Below are 15384 nucleotides of genomic sequence, written 5' to 3'. Positions count from 1 at the left end.
TCAACACAGATAATTTCTCATCAGAGACCATGAAGGCCAGAAGACATTGGGTAATATTTAAAGTTCTGAAAGAAAAAAACTGTCAACCAAGAATTCTATACCCAGCAAACTATCCTTCAAGAATGAAGGAAAAATTAAGACACTCCCAGATAAACAAAAACTAAGAGAGTGTTACTAAGACCTACCCTATAAGAAACACTAAATGAAGCCCTTCAGGCTAAAATGAAAGGACACTAATTAGTAACTCAAAGGTAAATGAGGAAATAATACTGGTAAAGGTAATTATGAAAGCCATTATTATTGTACCTTTGGTTTGTAACTCCTCCTTACCTCTTTTATTAGAAAGCAAATGCATAAAAATAATAATCATAAATATTTGTTAATAGGCATACAATATATAAAAATATAATCTGTGACAACAGTAATACAAAGAAGAAGAGATAGAGATCTACAGGAGGAGCAGAGTGTATAATATTAAAGCTAAATTGGTATTACTCAAACTAGGTTGTTACAGGTTTAAGATGATCATTGTAATGCCCAAGGTAACCACTAAGAAAATAAATAAAAAATATAAAGAGAAGGAAAGACAAAGGGAATCTAAATGGTACATTGTAAAAAATCAATTAAATATAAAAAAGGCAGTAATGAAGTAATTCAAGAACAGATAACATATAAGACATGCAGATAACAGAGATATAATTGAAGTAAATCCTTTATCAGTACTTGAGTTAAATGTAAATGGATTACATTTTCCTATTAAAAGGCAGAGATTTGCAGATTGGAGTTTTAAAAAACACACAAAAAAACAGGGTCCATCTGTCTGCTGTTTACAAAATACTCCCTTTAGGTATAAGAACACAAAGAATTTGAAAGTAGGAGGGTAGAAAAAGATATACCATGCAAACAGTATCCAAAACAGAGCTGAGGTGGCTATATTACCATGAGAGAAAATAAGCCTGAAATAAAAGAAGGTAACAAGAGACAAAGAAGAACAAAACAGATAGATGATAGATAGATGATAGTTGATAGATGACAGCTAGCTAGCTAGCTAGATGATAGATGATAGATAAAAGGTTCCAGACAGCAATAAGATATAACAATCATAAACATGATTGTTGTTGTACCTAACAATAGGGCCCCAAAATATATAAAGCAAAAATAGAGATGATTGAAAGGAAAAATAGACAGTTCTTTAATAATAGAGGCTTTAATACCTCATTTTCAATAATGGACAGAACAATCAGACAGAAGATCAATAAGAAAATAAAGGACTTAAACATCAGTATAAAGCAATTTTGACCTAACAGATATATACAGAACATTCCACCTAACATCACAGAATACACATTCTTCTCAAGTGCACATGGAACATTATGCAGATTAGACTATTTGTTAGGTCACAAAACAAACCTCAATAAATGTTAAAAGATTGAAATCATATAAAATATCTTTTCTAATTACAGTGAAATGAAACTAGAAATCAATAACTGGAAGGAAACTGGAAAACTGGGAAGTCCCAAATATGTGGAAATTAAGCAACACACTTTTAAATAATAGGCCAAAGAAGAAATCACAGAGAAATTAGAATATACTTTGAGATGAATGAAAACAAAAACACAACATATCAAAACGTATGGAATGCAGTGAAAGAAGTATTCAGAGGGAAATTTAAAGCTCTAACTCATACATTAAAAAGAAGAAAGCTTGCAAATCAATAATTTAATTATATACCTCAAGGAACTAGAAAGGGAGAGCAAACTGAACCCAAAGCTATCAGGAAGGATGGAACTAAAAGAATTAGAGTAGAGATAAATAAAATAGAGAAAAGAAACACAATAGAGAAAATCAATAAAACAAAAAGACTGGTTCTTTGAAAAGACCAACAAAATTAATAACTCTTAGGTAGACGGACTAAGAAAAAAGGCTCATATTACTGAAATAATAAATGAGAGTGGAGATATTAGTCCCCATTTTACAAAGAAAAAAAGATAAAAAGAGAATACCATGAACACTTGTACATCAATGAATTGGATAACCTAGATAAAATGGACAACTTCCTAGAAAATCAATCAAAGCACTATGGTATAATATAAAAATAGTTTCTTAAGAATTGCATATATTTATATGTGACATGGTGAGGTGTGTTTGTATAATAGAGGGGCTTTATAATAATTCTAGAAGGATAAATACCAAGGTGTTAAAAGTGGTTATCAATGGGTGAGTAGAAATCTGTGTGTCTTAATACTTTGTGGCTAATCTCAATTTCTCAAATTTTTTGTAACAGGCATTTACTGCTTTTGTAACAAGAAAACAAAAGAAACTTCCCCTGGGAAAAAAAGCAGAAAATTGATGTTTAGCCCAGGAGAAATTACATTTATGGGCACAAACTGACTTCCTTTTATTTATACCTAAATTTTTTTTGCAAAGGAAGTATGAAAACCATTGCTACACACCGTCTGGCTAGCTCCTCTGGCATTCGCTTTGGAACCAAGGCTTTGTCCAGCTGAATCTCCAACACAATGTATGTCCCTGCTTCTACATATTGCTGTAAAGACATTTTTTCTCATTTATTCTTTTCAGTAAAACAAATATTTATGAAAACATTTTAGTAACATAATGTTCACAATATAAGTGAGAAAACTGCATATGTAGCTATATATATGTATGTGTGTGTATATATATACATATGTATATATATGTGTATATATATATACACATTGTCATCTTAATTGTTAAAATATTTTTTACATAGAAAAATAACTGGACAGAAAAATAGCAAAGTGGTTATCTCTTGCAGGAAAGGGTTTTCAGTTTTATTCTTGGAAACATGTACCCCAGCTGAAGCCCTGTTTAACTTGTTCAACACCTTTCTTGGAACTGTTTTAGGTGAATGCCATTCTTTCTTCCACCAAATCTCTTTCATGAGTTCTGCAGGAATATTCTCCCAACTTCCTTATATTTCCACTCACAGCCTCCTCACCACCGTCTACCAATTGCAACCTGATGATCATTTCTACCCAGATTTTTGCTAGCATCCTAAGTACAACATGTTCAAAATCAAACTTATCATTTCTCCTATATCAGACTCCCTTTTAAATTTTCTCTTAATGATTTTGTCACCCTGCCAGAAAGTAAGGCTTGAAACCTGAGTTATCTTTAACTTTTCTTCCTCAACACCTCAAAGCTTCCCAGTTCCACCTTGCCTCTGCAGGTTTCTGACTTTCTTTATAATCCCTCCTTTAACTCAAACTGTCATTAATACTCATCTGTACTATCTGAAAAACCTATAAACTGACATCTCAAGCCCTTACCCCAACTTCAATCTCTCTTTTCACATCCTTGCAAGAGTTCTGCCCTGAAACACACAGGAGGTCTTATTTCCACATAAGTTAAAAAACCTTTAATGTGAGTCTCTAAAATGAGGCTCAGGAGTCTCATATCACCTATAGAATTAAGCCCAAACTTTTTAGCAAGCCTTTTAAAGTCTTTCTACAACCAGATCAGTCTCTCTCTCCTTTCTCATCTCCTTTCTTTTCATTTCTCTATACCATACACTGAATTAATTGATGTACCCCAAATTCTGTTACCTTCTTTGTGCCTTGACTCCAGCTGTTCCCTGACCCTGAAATGCTTTTTCTTCCACCTTCATCTTTCACTACTTAGCTTGGATGCCACCTCTTCCATGAAGACTTCTGAGACTGCCCCATCCTAGTTACTATTTATCTGTTTCCTCAAAGCCCTCAAAGCACTTTTATGTGTACCTCCATTACAGCATTCATCAAAATTCTATATTATGGTTAGTTTTGTATCAGTCTCACCCACCAGACTGTTGAGTGTCCTGAGAGCAGATGAATAAATGCTGTGGATGATGCATCTTTGAATCCCTCATAGTGCTCAAAATAGTACAATAAAAAACATAAACTTTTAATGCTGGAACAGATCTTAAAGTTAATCTGGTACCTACTCATTTCAGTAAGTCTCAGCAAGACAATGAAATTTATCCAACATCATAAACCAGTCATGGTAAATATAGGATGGCAACTCTATGAGCTTTTTTCTGAGCATTTTCCACTATACCATACTACCTTGTTCAATAAAGGACTGATGAATTTAAACTTAATTTTCCAACTCTTTATGCATAGTTACCTGTCCTTCTGGATTGTGGTTTGGAGGGGGTTCTGTTTCCAAATGAGTATCTGAGTTCTGAGATTTTACACTAAGTGCTTGCTGAAAGAAAATGAACACACCTTAAAAATGAAATTCTTACATGGTCTTCACAATGGCAGGAACAATAATCATTATGTTGCATCAAAATGCAAACCAAATTGAGGCAATTCACCAAAAGAGAAATCAGTGTAAGCCTCTGGAATATAACAAAATCAGCAAAATCATCACCTTCTCAACAACCTACCACATCCCCATACCTAGGCCTTCCTTCCACATCCTTTTCTTACTGTTTTTTCTTCTTTCGGGTTCTTAGAAATAACCGACTTGGACAATGGAGAATTAATTCCTCCTAGTTTGTTGTTATGAATCAAATTATGCCCAGTATCCCGGAACAAGCTAAATGAACACTTGGTCTGAAAAACAAACAAACAAGCAATGAATCACAGGCTAGTAAAAGCAGCCCACATTAGTTTTTAACATTATTTAGTTTTCTAGATAACTTAAACATTGTAGAAACAAAGAAAGGTAGGGAGAGTAAAAAACTCCATTGCATTGCCATACTTATTGAACAGGAGAAACCATTACAGAAAGTTAGCTGCCTATCCCATTATTTAAATTCTTAAGAGGACACTTTTCAACCCAGCTTGATTCTGTATCTCATTAACTTGTTACCAGACAGCTTTTAGTCTTTGACACATAATTTCAAATTAACTTTAAGTGGTATGATTTATTTCTGTACAAGAAATATTATCTAACTACTGGTCTATCAATTATGATTGGACGAATAGGGCAAGTTTAAAGTTCAAAATAAAAACTTTGCATGGGAAAATTCAACTACAATGACTGGAAAAGAATCTTACAGAATTTAAAAATTAAACAACATGGATGAATCTAACTATAATTTATGCTGAGCGAAAGAACCCAGACTCCTCTCACACATTCCAAAAAAAAAAATTGGGGTGATTGAACAGAGGTAGGAGAGAATGATAACAGGAAAGAGGTCATGAGGAAACTTTGGCCAGTAATGGGTATTTTCACTATCTTGATTGTGATGATAGTTCCACAGATGTATACCTATGTCAAAAGCTTTAAATCATGCACTTTAAGTATATGTCAGTTATACCTCAACAAAGCTGCTAAGAACATGGTCCAACAATATTAAAGAAAAAATTGTAAATACTAAATATCACTCACAATCTTACAATTACTATATTTCATAGAATCTAAAATGCAAACTTTTTCAAATTTTAACATCTCTGGGAAATGAGAATATTTCATGTAAGTGGTATTGTACAATATGTAGTCACTTGTGTCTTCCTTCTGTCACTCCGCATAAAGTTTTTGAGGTTCATCCATGTTATAGAATGTATCAGCAGCCCATCCCTTTTTTATTATTTATTTATTTAATTATTATCTAGCTAGTGTCCTTTTTTTTTTTTTTAATATATCTTTATTGATTTCAGAGAGAGGAAGGGAGAGGGAGAGAGAGAGATAGAAACATCAATGATGAGAGAGTCATTGAGCAGCTGCTTCCTGCACGTCGCCTACTGGGGATACAGCCTGCAACCTAAGCATGTGCCCTGACCAGGAATTGAACGTCGATCTCCTGGATCATAGGTTGATGCTCAACTGCTGAGTCATGCCAGCCAGGCTCCCATTCCTTTTTTAAAAACAGCTTTATTGAGATATAATTCACATTTCCTATAATTCACCAAAAACTCAATAATTTTGGCATATTACATTATTTGTAATCCATTCCTTTTCATTGCTAAATAGTATTCCCTTGTAATAGATATACTACATTCTGTTTACCAACTCACCAGCTGTGGACATTTGGGTTGTTATGGGTTTGAGGCTACTGTGAATAATGCTGTTATAAACATTCACATACATGTGTTTGTATAAATGCAAGTTTTAAATTCTCTTGAGTAGATTCCTAGGAATGATTTGCTGGGCTGCATGGTAAGTTTATATTTAACATAGATTTTTTTTTATATAGTTGTTCTATTAAATATTGAGAGTACAATGTTGAAATTTCTAAATGTTACTGTCAAATTGTCTATTTTTCCTTTCAATTCTATTGGGTTTTGCTTCATGTATTATGAGGTTCCGTTGTTAGATGTGTATACATTTATAATTTATACACTTATTTTATGTAATAATTTATCATTTAAATTGTATATTCCTGATTAATTGACCCTTTAATCATTATGGCATGCCATTCTATGTCTTTAGTAATGTTTCTTGTCTTGAAGTCTATTTTGTCTGATACAAATATTGCCACTCAGCTCTGTTACATTTTCTACTTGCACAGCATGGAAATTCTTTTACTTCAACTTATGTGTGTCTAAATCTAAGGTATGTCTGTTTTAGACAGCATATCATTGAATCTTGATATTTTAAAATCCTTTTATTGGGGTGTTTAGACTACTCATATATAATATTATTGTTGAAATATTTGGCCTAAAGTTTTTGAAGTTCAATGGCAGAATGACAGCAAGGCTCTATATTTAACATTCCAGTATACGAATTGGTTCCAAATATTCATTGCAAAGATGTATATGCTGCTAAAGATTTAAGTAAGCACATATAAAGGATAAATTTGCACAGATGATACCTTCTATACAGCTTTTCTCACCTTTTCATAGACTACACTGTCCAGGTAAGGGTAAACATGAAAAGCTCCCCGAATCCTCTTCACACCTGGATACAGCAATGGGACCATATTAACATAAGCCACACCGTGAAACGAAAGCGGATTTTCATCATCCACCTAAAGGAATAAAAGCGGAGACCTATTAGTGCTATACAGCAACGCAGTATACAAGGTATGGAGCTCAGATTCAGCAGTTCAAAGACCGGGCTTTAGAAACTAACTATGCTACTTAACTAGTTGACTTTGGGTCAGTAACAGACATTTTGGGTCTTCACTTCTTTTCTTTTTCCAATTTATAAAGGGAAGTTTACTTAGAAAGTTACAGAGGTAGTAGAAGGGCCCTTGGAGACTAAGAGAAAGAGGGAGAGAAATATACACCTTGAGGGATGAAAGAGGGAAGATTGACCCCAGGGCATGCTATAGGAGGTGGGGAAATGTGCGGGTATGCTCCATAGAGAGAGCTGCAGGATCATCATTTTTTTTATTTTCAAAATGGGTTTAATAATACCATGATCACCAAGATAATGCACATAAACATTGTTAATGAATAGTAAAGGCAATAGTTGGATCCACACACACTCAAATTAATAATAAATATATTCAACAAAAAAGTCAGTTTCACCATGTTGCTTCTTAGAAAAAAGTAAAACTGTAAAAAAGAACAATAACAACAACAACAAAATTTTAAAAGAAATCAGAAGCTGTGAATTTTAGCTTTAGTTCACAGATTCATATGAATGAAAGGGTCTTACAAATCATCTGGACCGATGTTGACAAATAGGCTTTACCTGATGCCTACATTCTAATCAGTTGGTGCAGGTGTTTTAGAGTACAGTGCTGAGAAAGATTCTGTATCTTTGTCTGGGTTCAGAAGGAAAGAATGCTTTGACTGATCAGCACTGTCTGCCATGGGTGAAGGGGGGTGAAGGACAGTCTGCAGTCATGTACTTGCCAACCCTAATGTCATCTAAACTCTCATTACAGAGATGAGGAACATGTCAATGAATATGCATTAACATCATGTTAATGGCTGTATGGTTTGCCATAGAAAGAAAAGTGAAAGGACACACATTTAATTCCCACAAGGTTAAAAGTAATCTCTTTGATTTTACCTATTGAAATAATTAGAAATTAAAGTCTTATGCTCATATGATATACTATGTTTAGAAATTTAAGGAAACTTAGCCTATATATATTATATATTACAAAGGGAAAAGTAGTAGCATTTTTATTCTTCCAAAAAGCCCATTTTAAAAATCAATAAAATAATTTAGGTACTTAAGTGTATGCTATACGTCATGAATCTTGCTAGGTACGGTGGAGGATTCAAAGCAGTCTACAACAGGATCCCTACCTATAGGGAGTTTATGAACAGACATAAAAGACCAGACATGCACAAGTAAAACAACAGAGAACATGTTCTAGGCTCATCAAGCTATATCTTTTTAGAACAGTAGTACATCTATGAACCCTATTACTCTAACAATTAACAGCCTAAAACATTGTAAGTCCAAAGTCTAAAAGAAATTCAGAAAAATGTATTAGGTTGAACCATATTGCCAATATTTAACTACTTTTGACATGTAAAAATAGCTATTTTGTATTGTTTTACCTATGATAAAACTGTAATGATGGGCTAAAAGGCAATAGGATGTGTGGAAATAAAAGCTAAATAATTTTTAGTGGATATTAGGGAGCTAGGGTGACGAGTCATCCTGATTTGCCACAGATGGGGAGTTTCTTGGGACATGAGACTTTCAGCACTAAAATCAGGAAACTATTAAACAAATCAGAATCACTTGGTCACCCTAGGGAGTAGCCACATCAGTTCATATTTTCCATTGGTATTAGAATTCGTAGCAGCATTTCTTATATAAATATTTTTAAGTGAACAAATTTACCTTATCAAATTTGGTAGCTTTCCCTTTGGGTGCAGAAATCAGAGGAACTCTTGTGATTTCTACAGGCCACAATCGGCAATCAGCAATTCGCTTCTGAAAACTACATATCAAGAACCAGACCATTAGCATTATGTGCAAAAACTGAGTTAGTATTGTTAGACGGCCAGGTACAGAAACCCGGGTACAGAGACTCACCAGGGCAGGAAGCCCCGGATGCCTAGCAAGGGGCAAAACTGGGAAAACAAGAACTTTGTCCCGGAGTAACCTATCCTCCCCCAGCATATCCCTAGTCATGTGGTTTAGACCCCCTGAGCAGTTCCTCCCTAAAGATAACATCTAGGCCTCAGCTATATTTTAGCTCCAGGCTCAGATAAGCAGCAAAACCAGACAGGTGGCGACCCATGGCTGACTCAGGACCAGATACATTGACTAATGATCCCCTGCCCAGGCACTGACCAATCAGTGGAGACCAGGACCCTGAAAGAGCACCCCTGGGAAACTGATGAATTTTCTACTGAGACACTCGCCTGAGACCTCCCCTAAGATTCCTGCCTACGAGAAAGAGATAAATACACTCAGGACAAAGGACCTAGCACCATCTCCATCCCTCCGAGGGGACCCCAGGAGACTTGCAACAAGGGGAGCAATGGACAGCAGCAGTTCATCCCGGGCTTAACCCCTGAACTTGTCTCCAAGGTCCATGAACCTGTTTCCAAGGCCCCCTTTCTCTCTCTGACTTCTCAGTGAGCCAAAGTAGCCCAGCCTAGGTTCTCCTGTAGCTTCTTCTATACTCTTCCTTGTTTCACTGTCCCAAGTATATTTTTGCTGCCATTCATGGACCCAGTACCCTCTGGCTCAGTGCTGTGTAGCCATTCCCTTTGGGTATCCCCATCCCTCTTTAATAAATTTAATTTTTGTTTTTACTTTTTTAAATTTATCTTTTGTTGAAAGTATTGCAGATATCTCCCTTTTTTCCCCCATTGATCCCGTCCAACCCACATCCGACCCCTCCAGGCCTTCACCACACTATTGTCTGTGTCCATGGGTTATGCATATATGCATATAAGTTCTTTGATTAATCTCTCCCCACCCACTCCCCCACCCTCGCCTTCCCACTAAGATCCATCAGTCTGTACTATGCTTCTATGTCTCTGGATCTATTTTGTTCCTCAGTCTAATTTATTAGATTCCACACATGAGTGAGATCATGTAAAACTGAATCAGGAAGAATCAGAGAACCTGAATAGGCCAATAACTGATGAAACTGAAGCAGTAATAAGAAAAAAACTCCCAGCAAACAAAAGCCCTGGTTCACAGGGGAGCTTTCTAATTCTTTAAGTTGTAGGGTTAGATAATTTACTAAAAATTTTTCTTGCTTTTTGAGGTAGGCCTATAGTGCTATGAACTTTCCTCCTAGGACTGCTCTCTCTGCATCCCATAAATTTTGGGTTGTTGTGTGTTCATTTTTATTTGTTTCCAGGAAGTTTTTGATTTCTTTCTTAATCTTATTGGTAACCCATTCATTGTTTAATAACATGCTATTTAGCCTCCATGTGTTTGAATGTTTTTGAGTGTTTTTACTGTAGTTGATTTCTAACTTCATGCCCTTGTGATCTGAGATGCTTGATACGATTTCAATCTTCTTGAACTTATAGAGACTAGGTCTGTGTCCTAACATGTGGTCTATCTTTGAGAATGACCCATGTACACTTGAGAGGAATGTATATTCTGCAGCTTTGGGATGTAATGTTCTGTAAATATCAATTAAATCCATCTGATCTAGTGTGCCGTTTAGTCGATGTTTATGTGTTGACTTTTTGTCTGGAAGATCTATCCAGTGAAACCAGTGGGGTGTTAAAGTCCATGACTATGACTGTATTGCTATTGATCTCTCCCTTAAAGTCCTTAAGGATATTATTGATAAGTCCTTATTTATTGACATTTTAATTCTTTATGTCTATGTTTCTCTATTTCTTATTATTACAGCAGTCCCTTTAACATTTCTTGCAATGTTTCTATTTCTACTTCTAATTACAGCAGTCCCTTTAACATTTCCTGCAATGCTGGTTTGGTGGTGATAAACTCCTTTAGCCTTTGTCTGGGAAGCTCTTTATTTCACCATCTATTTTGAATGATAGCCTTCCTGGATAGTCTTGGTTTCAGATCCTTGTTTTGCATTACCTTGAATACTTCATGCCATCCCCTTCTGGCCTGTAGAGTTTCGGATGAGAAGTCAGTTGACAACCTTATGGGAGCTCCTTTGTAGGTAACAGATTGCTGTTCTCTTGCTCCCTTCAATATTCTCTCTGTCTTGAATTTTTGGCATTCTAATTATGATGTGCCTGGGCATGGGCCTCTTTGGATTTTTCTTGCTTGGGACTCTCTGTGCCTCCTGAACTTGTGTAACTTTTTCCTTTACCAGGTTAGGGAAGTTTTCTGCCATTATTTCTTCAAACAGGTTCTCTAGTCCTTGCTTATTTTCAACCTCTTCTGTTACTCCTATGATGTGAACACTGTTATGTTTCATGTTGTCCCATAGCTTCCTTAGACTGTCCTGTTTTTTAATTGTTGATTTTTTTTCTTTTTGGATCTCTGATTTTTTTCTATCCTGTCTTCTAATTTTCTGATCCAATCCTCAGCTTCCTCTAATCTGTTGTTTATTCCTTCCAATGTGTTCTTTATTTCTGCTATGTCATTCTTCATTTCCTTCATAGTTTTCATATCTTTTTTTCATGCTGTTGAGCATCCTTACAATTAGTATCCTGAACTCTATATCTGATAGATTGCTTATCTCCATTTCATTTAGCTCTTTTACTAGAGACTTCTTTCATTTGGGGCTTGTTTTTTTGGTCTCCCCATTTTGTCTACCTATTTGGGTTTGTTTCTATGTATTAGGTAGGCCTGCTAGGACTATCAGTCTTTTTGGATGGTCTCCAGTGCAGGCCAGTGTCAAATGCAGTTTGTGACTGGCCTTGAACACCCTGTTTGGAGCTATCAACAACCCACAGCTTGAGGTTCCCTCTGTTGGGGCTGGGTGCACTTGGACAGGACCAAGATGTACACCAAAGTCTGCTTTTCCAAGGCCCAGGTCCAGAAGCAGATCAGGCAAAGACTCAAAGCACTCTGAGGTTTGCTTCTGCCTACAGACTGATTAATCTGACTCTCTTAATGAGCCTCAGGCTGTAGAAACTCCTTAGGGGAGGGTGAGAGGTTTTCCAGCAGGGTAGGGCAATTGCTTCCCCCTCCAGGCAAAAGCAGTAAATTGTCTGCCTGAGAAAGATGTCTTCTGCAGTATGGGGGCAATGACTCAGCACAGGAATCCAGATGGGTGCCTTCCGGTCTCAATCTCCAGAGCCCACAACTCCAGGTTCTCCTCACACAGCTCCATTCCACCCTTCCCTCCCTCTGCTGGAGCCCAAGGTGAGTGGCTGCACATGAAACTTTGTGTGTTGGCTCTTTAAGAGGGTGCCTGCATTTCCAGCTCTCTCTCTCTCTGGCAGAAAGAAACCTGGCTGCTTTTTATAGTCAGATGTTATGTGTGTACCTTTCTCAGTTTTGGTGCTCTGGGATTGGATGCCTAGCCTGGGGTTTAGGCTCCAGAGTCCTCAGTGGGAGCCCCCCACAGCTAAGATCTCTCTCTAGACCTTCAGCTGCTGCCTGTGGGAGCCCAGCCAACCCTCTTGCGCCTCCATACTTCTTACCAGACCTTTAAAATCAGCCCCCAAAACAGCAATTTAACATGAATTTTACTATCTAATGATACCACAGATCCATAGAATGATACACCATGAAAGCAATAAACACAATATACTGTACTATAAAAGCAATAATAAACACAATGTAAAAACAGTACTGTAGATATAAAAATGAAAATGTAATTTTTTCTTACCTGCAATGATGATAGTCATGGTTTGGATGGGGGGGGTCCCCTTCAATAATCACAATAGGTTACTGTTCTTCAGGTGTTCTGTGGTCCTTTTCCAGAATCACAATAGGTGACTGTTGTTCAGGTGTTCTGAAGCCCTCTTCCATAATCACTGTAGGTGACTCCTCTCCTGCCATGCCTTCCCTTAATTTTTTTACACCACTGACACCTGGTTCAGGCTCACTGGATCTTTCCCTCACTAAAAATTTTTCAACTGACATTTGCTTTTTCCAATGTTTTAAAATGAGTCTACAGTGAGACACAGCATTATCATTGAAAGTGTTAGCGGCATGACTTTCGGCAGCTTTATCAGGGTGATATTTTTCAACAAAAATTTGCATTTCAACCCATTTTGCACACATTTCTTTGATCAGTGCAACAGAAACACTTTCTCTTCCCTCCTCCTCCTCTGAAGATAATTCCCCAGTTGCCACCTGTTGCTGCTCCATCAGAATGATTTGAAGTTCTCCTGTGGTGAGTTCAGTCTTGTGGTCCTCCACTAACCCCTCCACATCATCACTACTCACTTCCAAGCCCATGGACTTTCCCAGAGACACAATATCCTCAACAATAGGAGCATCCTCTTCAACATCTTCAAATACACGTTCAGGGACAACTTCTGGCCACAGTCTCTTCCATGCTGACTTCATTGTTCTGTGAGGCACATCCCTCCATGCTTTGTCTATGAGATGTAAGCAATGTAGGATACTGAGATGATTCTTCCAGAACTCTCTCTGTCCGAGGTCACCTCAAAGCACCTTTGGAATAGTGCTTTGGTGTAAAGCTTCTTAAAATTAGATATGACCTGCTGGTCTAGGTGCTGGATGAATGGAGTCGTGTTGGGGGGCAAAAACTTTACATTGATAAAACTGAACTCTTCCATCAACTTGTCCTCCAAGCCTGGAGGGTGAGCTGGAGCATTATCCATAACAAACAGGCACTTCATTGGAAGATTTTTGTCTTAGAGGTATTTTTTTACACTTGGCCTGAACACTTCATGAACCCACTCAATAAAAAATCGCCTGGTTACCCAAGCTTTGCTGTTTGCCCTCCATGTCACATGCAATTTGATTTTTATGACATTGTTTTTCTTAAATACCCTGGGGTTCTCAGAATGGTAGACTAGCAAAGGTTTCAACTTAAAATCCCCACTTGCATTCCCACAAAAATAAATGATTTAGCCTGTCTTTCATGGGCTTGCGTCCTGGCAATGATTTCTCTTCCTTTGTTATGTAGGTCCTCTTTGGCATTTTCTTCCAAAAGAGGCCTGTCTCACGACAGTTGAAAACTTGTTGGGGAAGGAAACCCTCTGCCTCTACATAATCTTTAAATTCCAAAACAAATTGATCAGCGTCTTCTTTGTTGGCACTGGCAGCTTTGCCATGTCTCACCATACTGTGTATGCCACTTCTCCTCTTAAACTTTTCTTTTTTTTATTCTTTTTTTTTTTAAATATATCTTTATTGAGTTCAGAGAGAGGAAGGGAGAGGGAGAGAGAGATAGAAACATCAATGATGAGAGAGTCATTGATGGCTGCAGCCCGCAACCCGGGCATGTGCCCTGACCGGGAATCGAACCCCGATCTCCTGGATCCTAGGCCGACGCTCAACCGCTAAGCCACGCCTGGCTGGGCTCTCCTCTTAAACTTTTCAAACCACCCTCTACTTGCCTTGAAAATATCACTCTCAGCACTTGTTCCAGGGGTGTTTTTGATGAGGTCAGCATGCAAATGTAAAGCTTTTTCACAAATTATGCTCTCAGAAATGCTGTCACTGGCCAACTCTTTTTCATTTACCCATATGAAAAGCAATTTTTCCACTTGTCTTGTGTTCCTTGTCTTGTGTTTTAACACCTCTCGCAACACTGGCTCCTTTAATGGCTTCTTTATTTTTTAAGATGGTACAAATTGTAGATTTGGCCATACCAAACTGCGTTGCTAGATCACATACATGGACACCATTTTCATGTTTGTAAATAATTTCTTTCTTCACCTCTACTGTCGTTCTGTTAATGATTCTCTTGGCTTTGCAGCTTTTATCCATTTCTCACAGCAAGGGGTGATTGGCAGAGGGCTCCTGAGATGACATGAACACAGACTGATTGCACACAGTCACCAAATAAGCCCAAATATCACCTCCGTGTTGCGCGGGTGCTCAGGACTCAACAGCCAACAGCTAGGCCTCAGGATCCTGCACTCCGCGGAAGCCACGTGGCATGTTCAACTTCCGAGGCATGTTTGAAACCCGAAGCATTTACTTCCAGGTTTATGGCATTTGTAAACTGAAATGTTCATCAACAGAGATGTTCAAAAACCAAGGTACCACTGTATTTACATTATACACCACAATCAAGTGGAGAACCAGAGGTATACAGGAACTCTTTGAAATACATGCTCAATTTTTCTTTTCTTTTTTTAATTTATCTTTATTGTTGAAAGTATTACAGATGTCCCCCTTTTGTCCTCCATTGACTCCCTCCCCAGGCCTGTTCCTGCCCCCTCCCCAGGCCTTCACCACACTTTTGTCAATTTTTCTGTAATTTAAAAAATTTATTAATTGAAAATAAAACAGTAGTTCATTCAGATTATAAATATATTGATAATCCTCTACTTCTCATCTTTCCCTGACCAACAGGTCACTGTGACAGAGACCAGAAGTTACCATACAATATTAAGTATCCTGTTCTTTTTTAGTATCTAAATCCCGATTTAATCTGGGCAAAAATGTATCCAACAA

At 37.3% G+C, this 15384-nt stretch overlaps 1 protein-coding gene across 1 annotated transcript in view; it reads right to left on the bottom strand.

Annotated features, from left to right (window-relative positions):
• CFAP70 (cilia and flagella associated protein 70) overlaps positions 1-15384 on the bottom strand; it is an 83925-nt gene that overhangs the window by 42735 nt on the left and 25806 nt on the right. The window contains 6 exon segments of the mRNA XM_016224088.2: positions 2454-2545; positions 4147-4227; positions 4412-4451; positions 4453-4580; positions 6806-6940; positions 8725-8824. Of these exon segments, the coding sequence (XP_016079574.2) occupies positions 2454-2545; positions 4147-4227; positions 4412-4451; positions 4453-4580; positions 6806-6940; positions 8725-8824 (576 nt within the window).

The sequence above is a fragment of the Miniopterus natalensis genome, chromosome 14, assembly GCF_054644295.1.
Source record: "Miniopterus natalensis isolate mMinNat1 chromosome 14, mMinNat1.hap1, whole genome shotgun sequence".
Lineage (NCBI taxonomy): Eukaryota > Metazoa > Chordata > Mammalia > Chiroptera > Miniopteridae > Miniopterus > Miniopterus natalensis.
Note: the sequence above shows the minus strand (reverse complement) of the source record. Positions and strands in the feature narration are given on the sequence as shown.